At 47.3% G+C, this 16,895-nt stretch overlaps 1 protein-coding gene and 1 long non-coding RNA gene across 2 annotated transcripts; one reads left to right on the top strand and one right to left on the bottom strand.

The window, feature by feature from the left end:
* Positions 1 to 3,460: 3,460 nt before the first annotated feature.
* Positions 3,461 to 12,957, top strand: LOC119703484. The gene is made up of 3 exons (XR_005257640.1): positions 3,461 to 3,705; positions 6,041 to 6,212; positions 7,264 to 12,957. It is a non-coding gene; the product is annotated as an uncharacterized LOC119703484 (long non-coding RNA).
* Positions 12,958 to 13,498: 541 nt separating this feature from the next.
* Positions 13,499 to 16,763, bottom strand: RPL37A (ribosomal protein L37a). Its single transcript, XM_038143422.1, has 4 exons — positions 16,662 to 16,763; positions 15,576 to 15,704; positions 14,296 to 14,378; positions 13,499 to 13,657 (listed from the first exon to the last, which is right to left on the bottom strand). The coding sequence occupies exons 1-4, from the start codon at positions 16,662 to 16,664 to the stop codon at positions 13,594 to 13,596; spliced, it is 279 nt and encodes a 92-aa protein (XP_037999350.1). The 5' UTR covers positions 16,665 to 16,763; the 3' UTR covers positions 13,499 to 13,593.
* Positions 16,764 to 16,895: the final 132 nt, after the last annotated feature.

Genomic DNA, 16,895 nt, shown 5'->3' with positions numbered 1-16,895 from the left:
ATTCCTGCATGAATACACTGCAGTCCTCTGGAGCCACTGGGAATACAGGGATGGAAACAATAGCTTCGAAAGAACAAATCAAACTTATAAAACAAAACAAAAAAGGGGGGGGGGGGGGGGGTGGGAGCAATTAAAGTCACGATGAGTCAAGGAGGTAATTATGTGTGATAGCAGGGTTCCTTTGGCTGGGGACCAGCAAGAGACACTGTCTGCATCCAACCCCTGGGATGAGCATGACAGAGCAGTTTGTGCTGCAGAGAATTAAGTCTCCAGACAGGAGAAAGGCAGCCATCCGAGACTGGGCCAGGCCTAACTCAGACACGCACAAGTCATTAAGCTAATGTCTCTTAGCTAATTGCACACACAGAGACATATCCTGCAAGGAAAACAGCCTGAGAAACAGCCTCACAGAATGGGCATTAAACGCATTTAGCAGGGGAACAGTAATCCTTCCTCAGTGCCAGCAGGGTGTGAGGCATTTCTCATCCACAGGACCACAGTCATTCAGTCATGCTCAGCCCACAGGAATCCCACAGAAGCAAGAAACTGCAAGAAGCTACAAGCCCCCCATCACTGCTTTGTGTACAAAGGCTCAGGGCAAAGAGGAAGACGTGGCTGACAATACGTGTATGCTGTTAAACACACCTCCCTGGAAGGGACTGTGAGCCCCAGGTTTAGATTTAGTAATGAAATCATGAAATGTGAGCAGCAGAAGGAGCCCAAGACTTCTGGGTATTTGCAGCTCTGCCTGTTTGCTCCGTGATTCAATACAGCATTACTGGGGTTCTTAGAAAAGGGCCATGAGTCATCCACACCATTGGTTCCTTCCTTCTCCAGAAAACCCCCAAACCAACAGAGTGAACATGGGAGAACAACAGTCTTCTGAACGGAACCATTTGGCCTCCCACATTCCCCCGTATTTTCTCATGCCAGTTATCTGTGAGCCTCAATATCCTCCAAGTGGAAGTGGAGGATGCATAGCCTGATGTCCTCAGATGTCAGTGCTTGAGAGTTAAGGGCTCATGATTTTTAAAGTCAAAAACAGAAGAGACATCAGGAGGACATTCAGCTTTCCCTCCTTCAAACACTGACAGCTCTCCCCAAGCCACTTCTGACAAATGCTTGCCTAATCTCCAACTTGGAACTTCCAGATGTGACATTACCATCACCTCACTTCATCACTGTGTGGCCATCCTTATTGCAGGGAAATTGTTCCTATCACAGAATTTTAGAATTTTATTGCTGGAAAGGACCTCTGGAAGTCTCTGCTCCAACTCAAAGCAAGGCCAACCATTTCTACTTGGCCAGAAGATGTCCAATCAACACTTAACCCGCTGCTGGAGTTTCAGTTGTCACTTCTTGTCAGGTTTGCAGTGAATGCAGAGAACCGATGAGGCCATTTCACCTTACAGCAAAATATCTTGTGTATTTAAAAACAAATGTTTTCAAAAAGGCTTTCCTTCTTCAGATCCTTTAGCCTTTCCTCATAGGTCATGTTTTTGAGACTGATGATCTTTTATGCCTGCTTCCCACAAATAATTGACCAGTCTCCAGCCACATAGATGCTGGAGCTGCCAACCTCATGAAGACTACTGTGACTGTAGATGGAAAGAGTCAGATGCCTCCATGGCTTCCTCCATGGAGAGGAGAAACAGAAGAAAGGCTGGCAAAGCAGAAACAGCTCATCAGATGCTCTGAATACCAGCCTTCCCTTGGCTCCCTTCTCCTCACATCTCTGACAACCTCCAGCATGAAGATGTGTGAAAACTCCATGTGCTCAGTTCAGCTGTTGTACTTCTTGCTGTGCCAATGTTCTATGCTCCAGCTTTTCTCCAGGGCTAACATCATAAAAGAGTGGAAAACTAACTCACGAGACCATACTGTTACTGTTATCTAACTGGACCATGCTAAAAAACCCTCCACCCAGAGGAGAGCCCTTTTGTGTCAGGAACAGGCCGAACATGGGCCAACTGCTGACCAGCAAACTGGGAGGAGAGACAGTCCTGGCAAGATATGTTCCTCAGGATCCAGAAAAACTAGGACCAGGTTTCCCTTGGCTGTAAGCCCACTCTTGGGTATCCCCTGCTCTGCTAATTCCTTTGTGCCATCACCCCTATCCTCTTCCCAGTCCTGTCCTGGGAGGTGTGCTTCACCATCCCTCCTTGCCTGTTCCTATCCCCCATAGCACTTGTTACTTTCCTGACCATGAGAAAAACCCTCAGTCGACTTCAACCTGCCCTGTGTACTCCCCACATCCTCCCCCTCCCCAAGCATACACATTTTAGGACCAAAAAATTCCTCTGAAACAGGAGGTGCTTGAGGACAACAGGACTTTGAAAAGAAAGGGCCTTGCGATGTTAACTAGAGGTGCCTGCCAGCCAACAGCCCAGCCCCTGGATACACAAGGAATTTTGACCTCACATAGTGAAATTTCCTAGAACTTTAAACCTTTGTTGTTGTTGTTGTTGTTGTTGTTGTGTCATTGTTATCCTCTCTCTGGCTCTGTCTAGCTTTTCAATTTTCCACTTGGCAACTGCGTTGAAATGATGCAACGGAGCAGCCTCTGCTTAACTGCAAATTATTAATTAGCTGCCAAGGAGTCTGTGCATGACTGCACGCAGGGCAAGGGGGGCTCTGTCCTACATTACAAAATCAACCGACTGGCTTGGCACTGCTTTTCTGCCCAGAGATATAATTCAGTGGTGAGTCTCCGTTTGTTCCAGAACTGATTCCTAAAAGAGAAGGCACTTGCACTCTGCTGAGGGGGAGAGGGGGAGGATAAAACCAAAACAACACCCCACCCTTGGTGACCAAGAACTGATCCTTTAACTGATGAAACTCTTTCTGAAGAGCCTCAGTTGCTGTTAGAACAAATACTAATTGTTCTCAGCTAGGGGCTGGCTATATATAGCCTGAACAGGCCATTCTGCTGTGAAATATCAATCTGATAAAACTGGGAACGACTTCAGGTGCTCAGGGCTACTCAGGTCTCTAAGTTTTCCTAAGACTTATTGCCACCCCAGCAGGAGCAGACACCCCTCTGCTGAGACAGCATGTCTGGCCACATGTGCCCTCCTGAACTGCTGCAACACAACTGAGAGTAGGTTTGCACAAGCTGTGGCTGAAGGCACTGAGGTTTTCGGTGCTGTACATACACTTTGCCCTAGACATGTCTCTGCTCACAGAACCTCATAGTTTAAATACTGAAGACCAACAAACATCCCAGGGGGGATCTGTTCCAATGGGTAATTGCCCTTATTGTTAAAAATTAACAACAAAACAATAATCGTAGACAGCTGGGCCTTTCGTGACTTTTATAGCAACATTCCCACAGCTCCACAAGAGACATTGTTTGGGATTCACAAATAAATTTTCACCCCAAATCAGGATAAATCTTTAGTCAACCATTTCAAACACCTTCCCAAGAGGGAATGGTCACTTCCCATGTGGCTCACCATGGCATATCTTTCTGGCATGCACATCTCTGGCAGCGGGGCTGGGGGGCTTCAATGCTTGTAGGAGCCAATATCCAGACAATTCTTGCACCCCCTGAGCTGCTGCATCCCTCGTTTTCTTTGTGTTTTAACTCACAGCATTTCCTGGCCTTGACATTGACAGAGACTTGTGAGTCTTTGGTCAGCCCCTCCTTCCAAAAGATCATCTGGTGGCAGATGGCCCAAGGCAAAGGGAGGCTCAAGGGGAAGCGTAAGTATACAAAAAACCTGCAGCCAGCTCGCCTTCAAGGAGGCAGACAGGGGTGACCAGGAGATAGACTTAAACTGAGCAGAGAAACAACCCCACCTCCTGCAAGCCAAGCTGATGCCTAAGAGAAGACTGATGGGAGGAGTGGAGGGAAGTTGGTCAGCTGTGATGATCTGCATCCTACAAAGCCAAAAAACATCCTTGGCTTGGAATGTTCTGAGTGTCAAACCTGAAATGGTCTTGGGACTGTTATTTGAAGGCAGACCTCAGCTGCACCCTGCTTGTCTCAGGATTGGGGGTCTCCTTCTTCTACCACTCATAACAATTTGTATTTCTGTATGCCAGGAGGTGCTAACCAAGACTGAGGGTGCGGGCTTGCAAAGCCTCCAGCAGCTCCCCAAGATGCTGTGGCTGATGTCTGTCACTCCACAGCCTGACATGAAACCACAGCAGGGTGATGCAAACCATCACATAGACCCTGTCAGGATCAGCAGGAACAGCCAGTGCTCAATTCCTGCCCTGAGAATCAGAAACTTGGTAGTCCAGACCAAGAAACATCCCTCGGGAATCTGCTCCACTGGTTAATCAACATCACACTTAAAAATTAATAACAAAATAATAATAGTAGGCAGCTATGTTTTTCCTGCCTTTTATAGTAACATTCCCACAGCACAATGAGGGACATTGTTTTGGGTTCACAAACAGCTTCTGGGACATTTACACATCTTTATCTCTTTTTCTATGGCTTACCTCTTACCTGCTGGACCAGCCTGCAATAAATCTGTCCGGCAGAAAAGTACATGGGTTTGCATGGCAAGGTTTTGATAGCAGGGGTGGCTTCTGTGATAAGCTTCCAGAAGTTTCCCTGTGTCCAACAGAGCCAATGTCATCCAGCTCCGAGATGGACCCATGGCTGGCCAAGGCTGAGCCCATCCAGAATAGGGGCAGCACCTCTGGGATAAGGGATTTAGGAAGGGAAAGAAGTTACTGCACAACAGCAGTTGCTGCCAGAGAGAGGAATGAGAGGAACAGACACCCAGGTCAGTGAAGAAGGAGGGGCAGGAGGTGCTCCAGGTGCTGAAGCTGAGATTCCCCTGCAGCCCATGGAGAAGATCATGGTGAGGCAGTGGTGCCCCTGAGGCCGTGGAGGAGGGAGAGAAAATCAGGAGTGAAGTTGTGCCTGGGAAATAAGCGAGGGGTGGGAAGAAGGTGTTTTAAGAGTTTGGTTTTCATTTTCTCATTACCTCACATTGACTTGATTGGCAATAACTTAAATTAATTTCCCCAAGTCAAGCAGCTTTGGTGGGCACCTGGCAGCCAGCCACAGTTGGACCACCACACAGACACATGCAGCAAGCTTGGTCCTATCTTAGGTGAAGATTAGCATTCCTTCAGCTTCTGGGATATGGAAAGAGTTGCTCAAACCAGGCTCGTAGCAACCTTTTAGACGTCGCACTCAGAGTTATGTAAAATGTTTTTCCTGCTTTGGTAGCTGGCAAACTTTGTTTTACAAGACAAATGGAATTTATTAATGCAAAATATTTATCAAGTCTTTTTACTTTTTTCCCCAAGGGAGTAGAGAGGTTGACCAGGAGTCTTTCATCTTTGTTGGCTTCTGAATGTTAAAAATGCAGCTGATTTAGAGCAAAACCACAAGTCAGAGTCTGTCTCATTTCTGTGCAACCCCTTTTTTCTACAAGTGATGGCAAGTTTTCCCTTTGACAAAGGTACCACCTTCCTGCTGCAATGGCAGGGAATGCTCCTGAAATGTATTCTCAAATGCTTGGGTGATCTCCATGCTCCAGATGAACAGAGGTAACAGGCAGCATGCAGGATCCTCTGTGCCCAGCTTGTGCCCATCCTTGTGCCCAGCAAAACAAGAAGATATTTCATGCCTTCTCAAGGCCTCACAACATGGAGAAGGGTCCATGTAAGGTGAGAACACACCAAAGAAAGAAGGGAAGCAGTGGGAAAGGGCAGGAAAGTACATTGACCACACAAAGCCACTGACCAAACAAAGATTACCATGTACAATCACTCTCTACCCTTAGAGAGCAAAAAAGTAACACAACCAGCATTTCTACCACCATTTCTTATGCTTTGGATTCTCCAAGTGAGCAATGTGAAATGACTTATCAGTGACTAAGGTATATATTGTAAAAACTTCTTCTCCTGCTAAGTACTGGTGCAGTAATGATAGTCCAAACCAAAGTAATGGCCAGACTGCTGATGGGCTCAGATAACAAGCCTGTTTTTAGGGCTGTGAGTCTTCCATATCTGTTTGGTTGTTTACCATCTTCTATCTTTTCCTTGGCTGTTTTGTTCTTTGTTTTGACAGGTACCAGCATAGTCTTCACCTGAGGACCCCAAGGAACACCACGGCATCCACAAAATTTCTGTCAGAGGTGGACCTACTTTGGAACAAGCATCTCCTGCTTGCTACAGGAACTTGCATTTCTTTGTTTCATATTCCTCAAGCAAAAAGAAAAATACATCTTCAGCTGACTAAGGTAAAAAAATTATTGTTTAATGCCTAGATTATTTATTTGTTCCTCTTTTTTCCTTGCATGACTTGGGTCTAGTTTTCATTTGAGGATTTTTTTAATGTTCCCTTTACAGATTTGCCTTTTAATCTCAAATCTAATCCATCATAGTAATAGTAGGGACAGTTTCAAATGCATAGTAAGGACAGTTTCAAATGCAACCACTTGAATGGAAACAGACATGACTGATAGAGCCAAGATCTTATCTTCAAGCAATCAATTTGCCCTCATAGCTGGGATATTAGAGACAATCCTTCCTTGCATCAGAACTTCTTCCTTCAAAGGTGAGGCCCTGTACTTGGTGGCAACTTGGAAGAAGTATATTCAGTGAAAAAGGCAAGTGCCCTCTTGGTCCATCACTTAGCATCAAGTATATTTACTTGAAGGTTCTTTCTCCACACTTGCAGAGAGCTGAAGCTGTTCCAGAATTGCCTGAAGGGCAGAACAAAGCTGTGACTTGCAGGACATTTGTCTCAGGGTGGGGAATGACTGCAAAATAAAACACTCCTCTTACAATAGGAGGTTTAATCAAAGAAATGGAGAAGGGTCACAGAGCAAATTCCTGAAACTAAACTCATGAGTTATAAATAAATATTCCTCAGTGTGAACAGAGGTCCTTTCAATAATACCCACTGCTTATTCCAGGCTGCAGTGTGATGCACTCAGGCTCTCTGGCCCCACAGCTAATTCCTCTGCAGCACCTTCCCTGCATCCCACACGGAGCTCTTTCCATGAAGAGGAGGTAGGACTGAGCACAGGGAGGGGAATCCAACATCCCAACCTGAACTCAAAGGCTTGCTCCCAAGGTGTGTCCATCAGATGATCGAAGGCCAGGAGAGCAAGTCAGGGGCAAAGCTCTCCAAATGCTTATGCAAGATTGTCTGCAGCGAAGCCAAAGGGAGGTGTGTAACCTCATACTGATTGATGAATGTCGACCTCCTAGGGTAAGGTTTCTTTTAGGCAGACATTGAGGTGCTGCACTGGCTTCTCACTGCTGTCTTTGCTGTGTAAATTCCAGATGCCAGAGCAGCGCTGCTCTTTGCCTGGGGCAGACAGAGAGGAGCAGCCCAGTCTGAAGCTCTGATCTATGGGTCCTGCCCGGCTGCAGGCACCACCTCCAGGGCTGCTTCTGCACCCGGATAAGCACTGGGGAGGAAACAAAAGGGGAGCATGACAGCCTCATTCACTTGCTAATAGGCTACTGGAAGAAAGACATCAAATCTACAATTACCATGCAAGGACACAGTCCAGCTTGCTAAGAACAGAGGAAAAGCAAGAATGGCAAAGGAGGAGAGGAAATGGATTAGGTTTTCCACAAGCACCCCGAAATCCACGCTTCCTACTCAACAGGAGCCCCGGGAGGTTGAGCAGGGCTGTGACACCAAACTGTTGAACACGAATCAAGCACTTTTTTTTGGCTCTGGTTAGAAAAATCCTTTCTTGCAGAGCTGCCATAGTTCATGTGCTTAGAGCAACAGTGTACAAAGAGAAGGGTTGGGGTTTTTTGGGAAGGAAGGTGGAAAAAAAAAAGAGCACAAACCCTGCACTGGGAAAGCCACACCGATGAGCTTGTTAACATTTGAAGAGACTGCTTGGCATGATTCCTTACGCAGATTCCTGCCAAGAATTTGCAAGAGGAAAGTATATTTAGCAATCCAAGGCATGCCAAAGCCTTGACAAGAGAGAAAAAAAAAAAAAAAAAAACCTTTTTGAATATGTGGAATAGCAATTAGACATTTTCTAAGCAGCCATTTTCAAAATGCATCCAGGCATCTAATAAGGGCACCTGAGGCATATCCACAACTCTGCCACACTCCGTGGCTCAAAAGACATCCGCTGAGATCAAATACTCGGAGGAAGGATGTGTTACCGATGGCAACTGCCCACTTCCAGAGCACTGGGGCCAGTTTCAAGCAGGCACCTCAAGCCGTTGGAAATACACAATCTCATGCCACCGCAAATCATTTTGTAGCATCCTTTAAGGAACCATTTCTCCAAGGAAATGGGAGCCCTGCTGCATAGCTGGGTAGCAGAGAGATGTCACCCACCCACTTCCATAGGAGCTGGGCCAGCTCTGTGATGCAATTTTTCCCCAAGTGGAGCTGCTGAAAATCCAGGTAGGATGAGCAGCAGGTGGAAGCAAGGATAATACATAAAATCAGATGGTGACTTGCAGCCCATTAAAGTGGTGCTCACGTCATTCTCTAAATCTGTCTGCTTCTCTTGTTGTCCAGCATTCTGAGCTGCATGCAAAGCCAGCAATATACTTCATCACTAAATTTCCTTTCTTTCTAGGGAGAAACCTAGAAGTTAGTCCCAAGACAGGGTTAGTCTGCACCAGGAAGGTGACTCACCTGCATCAGTCACTCTTGTTTCTGAAGTGCCATTGAAATCTCCTTGGGATGCAGCATGGAGGAAGGAGCTTAGGAAGGCCATGAGCAACCCCTGGTTGTACTCAAGGAGGAAAGCAGCTGACCATACAAGAACAAAGCATTTGATGCTCATGAAAGTTAGAAATCACACTGGAATATGCTCCTTAAAACATGATGCCCATGGTTTATAACTGCCAGACTGTGTTACAGTCAAATTCCTAAGACACCAAGCCAAAAGGGAGCACCTGCACACAGGCTGAGTTCACTCCACCCTTAAGTCAGGACATGCAGAAAGAGCAACCAACCCCTGTGGCTGAGGCTTCTCATTCCTGTAAGCCCTAAACCCCCAGTCTTTAATATGGGGCATAACAGCAGTGGTGCCCCCAAGACTTAGCATTGTGATCCTGGACAGACCAAAGAGAGTGTTGGTGACCAAGAGGGGGCAGGAAGCACAAAGGGGGTAAAGCCAAAGCAATTGTTTTGTTTTGGAAACAAAGAAATACTTAACAGAAATCAGAATGAGGAAAGCTGCCCTGAGCTTGTTCAGTTTTTTATTTCCAAGTTCCTCTGGGCTCCTGAAACACCTTTTGGTACCTGAAATGCCACACTGATTACAGCTACCATCCCCTTAGGTTACATCCTTGATCCTGAAATAAAAATCCCATGGGACTGACAGACTGCTCTAAGAAAGAGGTCCCCTTCTCACTTGCTCTTCAAAAGTAACCAAGATAAACTAACCTGCACAGCCACATCTACAGAACATTCAGTCAGATTTAAAGTCTCAGTTTCCATCAAACCCTTCTCCAATTCCCAGAGCTGTTGTAATCCAGATGGGTCTGGCATTGCCATAAGCTCACACCTTCCAGGACAGGTATCAGCTCTCTGCTTCTACAGCATCTAAGACAACTCTATCCAAGTTCCTGACTAAGGCTTAACAGCAAATGTACTGAAAGCAGTAAGCAATTATGTTTAGAATTCCTGTTTTCACCCTAGATTCCCAGAGGAAACACCAAATTTGGATGATCACCCTGCCGAATCACATAGTTGTCAATACAAATTTCTCCTAGTATATACAGAGCATTTGGACTGAGCACTGACACAAATTCAGCTTTGCTAGAGGTGACAAATGACTACAAAATCCTTACGTCCAACCTGCCCATTCCTATTTTAACCTCCTGATGTCTTTTGTCACGGACAATCGAAAAGACTGCCGTGGTGTGTTTTAGGGGGCAAGCACGAGCCGCTGAGCAGAGCAGCTGAGGCAGGAGCGCCGGAGCGCAGAGGCGCGGCCGGGCAGGAGGGAAGCCGAGGGATGCAGCGGCCCCGCACACCGCGCAGCAGAGCGGCAGTGGCGCCCGCTGGCCGCTCGCAGCATTGCCAGCGCATCCTTCCTCCGCCCGGCCCTCGCCTCGGGGAAACGGCCGGCACTGGCAGCCTCGAAGATTCACCCGCACCAAATGCCTCAGCCGAGGAGCACACAGGGGTAGCACGGCACAAGAAGCCCAGGGGATCTGCGGGCACAGCTCATCGCGCGGGGATGCCGGTAGGACCACACAATCCAGGTCAAAAAGATCGTGTCACATCCTTAACTTCTCTTTGCATTTCTACCCTGCCCAGCTTCCACCCTCTGCAAATAGAAATCCAAAGGGTAACTAATAACCTCCTCAGCAGGAATAGAAGTCATCTCAGATAAGATACCTGTGCAGCCATCCGGGGATATCAACACAGTGAAACATATCCTCTGCACCTGTTAATGAACAGCCATTCATACTTCAGAGCAGTTGAGAAAGCTTCATCAGAAACCTGTACTTCAATTACGACCTCAGCATTAATGAAGAAAGCACAGAGGTGTGCAGTCATGTCTCACCACATGGAAATGTGACCCAAGCACACTGAATCAAGAATAAAAAGCAATATAAAGAACCATGCTGCCCTGCCCATGAGGAAGCAGAGGGGCAGGGGCTGATCTCTCTGCTGATCAGTAACAGGACCCAAAGGAACGTCATTAAGTTGTGACAGGGGAGGTTTAAGCTGGATTTTAGGAAAAGGTTCTTCATCCAGAGAGTGGATGGGCACTGCAACTGGCTTCCCAGGGAAGTGGTTAGACCACAAAGCCAGTTAGGATATGAGGATATGCAGATTCACATGAATGACACCAGATACCTGAATACAATGATTGATTTTAGTTTGAAGCCCCGAATTAAAAGGAAAAATGAAAAGTTTGGTAAACAAGTTCAGTGTCCCTGCAGTCAAACTTGTGAGCCACAGACTTTTTGCAACTTGGGAAGAAGTTCCTACTTAGGTCCAACTTTGAATTAATCTTCTGAAGATGTCAGGGTCATTAATGAATCATTATTGCTACTTATCACTACCCAAATCCATGTAAAGCTTAATTTGGAGTAAAAATAAGCAACCCCTCTGCTACTTCCTTGCTATTTTTTCTCCAGCAGAAAAATTTGTTTATAAATTTTGTTAATAACCGAAGTTATTAACAAGACTTTTGTTTCCTGACCTGGATTGTTTAGGGATGGGAGATGCAGTCACCAGAAAATCCCCAGACAAAACCAAATTGGAACTCATGAGTCAGACCATAAAAGATGTTCTAGCATCTTGACAGTTTAAATGGATTATTTGGAGGCAATTATTAACTTAAACAGCAGCTTTTTCACCAAGACTGAATGTCCAAAGGATAGGGTCAACGTGAAAATTTATTGTTGCAACTCAGTGTGGGTTAGGTGACTCAAACATCCGGACACAAGAGCCTGCTACCAGAACAGGGAGCAAAGCCTTCAGGTGGACTAACCCTGAGATCTGCACACACCAGAACACTCCACGGGCTGTGGTACACAGTTTTCTGTGGCTGGTGCTGAAGGATTAGCAGCACCAGCCAGCAGCAGAGCACAAGTTGCTTTTACCATTCCGGTCAAAATGCTCTTTTTCTCTCCATCTTGCAGCACATGGCCCAGTCCCTTGAGGAAATGGGAAAAGGCAGAGACGTTTTATGTGTTCTCTCTTCCCCCCCCTTCCATCTACCCATTCCTCCACTTGTGGAGCTCTACTCTATTCCTCGAGGCACAGATGTGAAGGACATTCCAAGATGAGCCAAGCTTCTTCAAGTTATTTAAGCTTTCCTCAGATTCACCTCAGTGTATTCAAGCAATGAAATGTGCAATTAACTAGAAAGGGAAGTGGTTTTTAATAGCTTCACCAGTAACCAGGGCCACTCTAACTACTGGGAAGCACTTCTAGTGTCTCCATAGTTACACCTATAAATACAGAACAGTGCACTGGGTTTGCATGGCAAGGTTTGGCAGTGGGAGGGCTACAGGGGCAGCCTCTGGGAGAAGCTGCCAGAAGCTTCCCTGTGTCTGACAAAACCAATGTCAGCCCAGTCCAGCACGGACCCACCACTCACCAAGGAGGAGCCCACTGGAATGATGGTAGTGTCTGCGGTAACAGATTAAAGGAGAAAAAAACCCAAACAGCAATTGCAGCCAGAGAGGGGAGTGAGTATGAGAGGAACAGGTCTGCAGGTACCCAGGCCACTGCAGCAGAAACAGGAGATGCTCCAGGCACCTTTGAGAGACTGAAATTTTAAGGGTTAATGACACAATCATCCTTTTCAAAAGCAGCTGGTGAAATGCATGACTTTAAACCAACTTTTGTTTAGGAACAAACTGGTTTTGAGCCAGATGAGGGAGAAGACCATTAAGAAGCAGATCCTTCGAGATGGGAAAATGCTTTTTATCACACCAATGTCCTCCCTTACACCACTGGCTGAGATGTAAAACTCCTCCTCCTCCCTTTCCCCCCTCCCCTGGAAGGTATTGGGACATTGATATGCACAGGTAGGCGTGACAGCATTCACGCCTGGCTCAGCTAGGATGAGGTGAGGCAGCTGTCATGGCTTGGTCATAAACCATCAAAGACCCCCAAAGTTACACCCGACAGTGGAAACCCCACCCCCTTCAGGGGAGGAACCTGGGCATTCCCACCACGCTGAAGATACTAACCCAGGGAACTTGGTGTTTCAGGGGCTCTTCCACCTCCCACAGATCAAGACTGTGACCACCACCTCAACTAAAGGACACTGAAGTCACCCACAATCAAGTCTTGTCACTGGATCCATGGGTGGTGGTATTTGTCATGTTTTCCTCTTTTTTTTTTCCTGATTTGCTTATATATGTATGTTTTATACTTTTATGTTGCTATTTCTGTAGCTAACCAAAACAGCTACACAGCTCCTTTCCACTGCAACCAAATTATTCTAAAATGAATCTGCCATCCCAGACCTACAGCCCATGGAGAGCTCCATGCTGGAGCAGGGCTGTTTAAAGAAGGCTGTGGAAGCCTAGAGTGGAGCAGGCCTGTGGCAGGACATGTGCCCTGCAGAGAGAAGCCCAGGAGCACATGCTGGAGCAGGTTTCCTGGCATGACTTGGGATGCCATGAGGGACCCACACTGGAGCAGAAGAACTGAGACGAGCCCTCCCCTGGAGGAAGCTGGAGCAGCAGAGTCACTCTGTGATGGACTCAGCCCCCATTCCTCATCCCCCTGTGCAGCTGCTGGCGAGGGCAAGAAAGGCAAGAGTAAAGTTGAGCCTTGGAAGAAGGGAGGGGTGATTGGAATTAACATTTATTTCTCCTTATCCTAATCTGATACAACTGGTAATAAATTAAACTGGTTTCCCCATGTTGGGTCTGATTTGCCCACGACAGCAGCTGGTGAGGCATCTCTCCCTGCCCTTAGCTCAACACACAGACTTTTCATTCTATTTTCTCTCCCTTGTCCTGTAGAGGAAGGCAGTGATAGGACAGCTTTGCTGGGCACCTGGCACTCACCATACATAACAGACAGGACTTTTTGCAGAAAAGACAAAAATTATTCTACTCCATCATCACCCTTTTATTGATAAAAGGATAGATCTCGACAGTGGAGAAAAAAGGATGTTTCACACGGAGAAGAGGAAGTAGCTTCTACTGGTCTTTCAATTCCTTCAGTCTTCTGATGGCAGATTTGACTGTCACTGCAGAGGTGGTACTGGAGGAAGAAGCAGAGTCATTTGCATGTGGCAGAACAACTGTGCTGGTGTTGTTTATTTTTGAGAAAGCACGTATTATTTCAAATTGTTATCATCTGACTGCGCTGTCACACAGGGTCTAACTCCACTTTGATTTTCCTCACAGCAAAGTGTAGGCTTGGGTCCACAAAACACATGGAACTTCAGAGGCTGCATCCCAACCCAAATCTCCCAATCATGCAACGACCACGTGCACCAACGTGTGGGCTCAGATCCCTCACGACTGCTATGCGTGGGGCAGGACTGTCTTCTACAGAATTGTGGGGGAAGAAGCAAACAAGGGGAACAAGCAACAGCACCCTCACGATAAAGGTTATTATAATTTTTTTTTTGCTTTTACAACAAAAGGAAAACATGAAAATAATTTTTCTTGGAATAAATATGGCTTTGCCTATTACAAAGAATAGCAATCAAATTGACTTTGATCCACAGCAATCAAATTTTAACAGAACAGGCAACTTCCCCCATTACTGTCTCAAGACAGATCTACTTAATGACTAGTAGATAAAAACTAAAAAAAAAGATAAAAAGTCAAAAGCTGCATTATGCTACAGCTGTGTGAGAATAAATACTGATTAGAGCTTCCTTATTTCCTTACTTGTAAGTCCAGGCACCACCAGCAACTGTCTTCATGCAGGATCCGCAGTGCCAGATACCCACAGCCTTCCTCTTCATTTTGGTCTGGAACAGATGAAAAAAGGAAAAAAAAAATCAAGTCACTCTCCATCAGCTAGAAAAGCCAAACAAGAAACTTCAGGCAAGGTCTTCACAGCACTCCTCTAAGCCAAGTTTAGACAAGAAAGGGACAGACAATCCTTTTACTCAAATTCTGCAGACACTAATGAAACACATTTCCATTCAGATATTAACTGGGCATCATTTTGAATTCTGAAGGCATCATCAAAACTTCAGCTTATTCTGAAGGAGAAAAACAGTACGAAGCTACCTTGGTTATAACAACTGATATTCTCACCTGGTTTGGTGCTCATAGAACAGCACTGTTCCCAGGACTCCCTGGGCAAGCCCAGCTTGCTCAACCCAGACCCACTTCCAACAGCATCTGGAGAGTGAGTGGTGGGTACAGAACTCCCTCCCCCAGGCAGGGACCCCTCACCTTGCAGAGGTGACAATGAGTTTGCCCACTCCTATGCCTGATTTAGGCAAGTCTGCAGACAAGACTATGAACATTCTCACTTCATATATGAAAGGCAGTAAGTTAAAAACAAACAAAAACCCAACAACAAATCAAAGCAAGCAAAAACCCCACGATGAAAATATTTTTAAATTTCCAGACACTTTAAAGATACCTACTCTACAGATAGCAATAAAAGTCAAAAACTAGATTTAACAGCAAAATTTAACTGTGTACACAAACAGGTAATATGACTTTCTATCAGAAATTCTTCCCCATCCAGAGTTATACCGCACACAAAAATAAGCAACTGGCTTTAGGAAGTCTAAAGTGAGAAAAGCAAGCTCTGTTCCTCTGCCAGGTATGCTGTAAAAAGTTACTGAAGGGGAAAAAAGTCCAAGTCAAGCCTTAATTGTCAAGATAACAACTGCGATGATTTAATTCTGTCAGGTCTATTTTATTAATTTGTAAAACATATAATATGGCAACAATGCTCACTCTTTTGTATCATGAAATGTAATAATATTTGTTTTCATTTAACTACTACTAAACATTCATGTGAAATGTCTACTCTCTTTTTCAAGGACTGTGACAGTAGCCCAAGGCTCACTACACTCTAGTCCCTGTCTTGGAACTAGGCACATTTCTCTTCAGTAGCAAAATTACTGAAGCATCAAATCACCCTTCTAGCATCAATAACAACGTGGTTTTTAAAGACTTTTTTGGAGGGGAAGGAGATCTCTCACCTTGCCGCAGAAGGAGCAGGTATACTTTGCATGCTGGCTGATTTCAATCTTCTTCACCATTTTCCTAAGGGATGCACCGTAACGGGTCCCATATTTACCCACGATCCCGACCTTCTTGGTGCGCTTGGCCTGTTGGGAGGCAAACCAGAATGAGCTTCAGCTTTATGGAGACAGCTTTTTCCTCACTGCTCCCCTCTCCCAGCACGGCAGCTGAGCGCTCAGCACCCTACAGCCGGGCTGCAGCCTGCCCTGCCTCTGGGAAAACTGAGTATTCACAGCGTCAGGAAATGGGTCACCATTCCCTGGAAGGGACCACCTGGTCCAACCTCCCGGCTCAAGCAGGAGCGGCCCAGAGCACATGGCACAGGACTGCATCCAGACGCTCCCTGAGTATCTGCACTGAGGGCCACTCCACACCCTCTCTGCGCAGCCTGTCCAGGGCTCGCTCACCGCGCAGTTACGCTCGTCCCCGAGCTCAGGTGGGAGTTGCTGAGCATCGGTGTCTGCCCGTTTGTCCTACGGCTTGGCACCACCGAGAAGAGGCTCCTGCCTCTTGACAGGAGAAAAGATGTATTTTCGTACGCTATTTTAACTATTTAATTATATATAATTATATAATGAGAACCCCTCTCAGTCGCCTCTTCTGAAGCTGAACAGGCCCAACTCCCTCAGCCTGTGCTCATGAGAAACGTCCCAGTCCTCCAGTCCCTCTCGCTGCCCGCCCCTGGAGCATGACCGCTGAAATGCCACCGGGCTGGCGCTGCTGCAGCCCCGCAGCTCCTGCCGGGGCACTTCGGGCCGCCGAGCCCGAGCAGAGCCCCGTCCGTCCGGGAGCCAGCCGGCGGTGGCACGGAGTGCTGCAGCCGCTCTGTCCCCCGCGCCCCGGCTGCCATCCCCCTCACCCAGGCCGCCTCCCCGCGGCCGCCCGAACCGAGGGAGCCGCTGTCGCAGCGCAGCACGGAGCCAGGGCCGGCTCGGCGACGCGGCTCATCTCGGGCCCCGGCTCCGCGCTGCCCCGCGGGCTCAGCGCGACAGTCCCGGCGCGGATGGCGGCGGATGCCGGCGGACGGGCCCGGCCTCACTCACCATCTTCCGCCGGCGCCGACGCGGAGAGGAAGCCGCGGTGCGCAGGCGCGGTCTGGCCGGCGCGGGCGGAAGTGACGCAGGAGGCGGCGGTGCCGGCCCGGGGCGGGCGGGCCCGGCCGCGGAGGCAGCGCAGCGGGACGGCCCGCAGGAAGGACCGACGGACGGACGGACGGACGGACGGACAGACAGACAGCAGAGCGAGGGCGGCTGCGCTGCTGCTCAGGGAGCGTGTGC

Source organism: Motacilla alba, chromosome 7 (genome assembly GCF_015832195.1).
Source record: "Motacilla alba alba isolate MOTALB_02 chromosome 7, Motacilla_alba_V1.0_pri, whole genome shotgun sequence".
NCBI lineage: Eukaryota > Metazoa > Chordata > Aves > Passeriformes > Motacillidae > Motacilla > Motacilla alba.
Note: the sequence above shows the minus strand (reverse complement) of the source record. Positions and strands in the feature narration are given on the sequence as shown.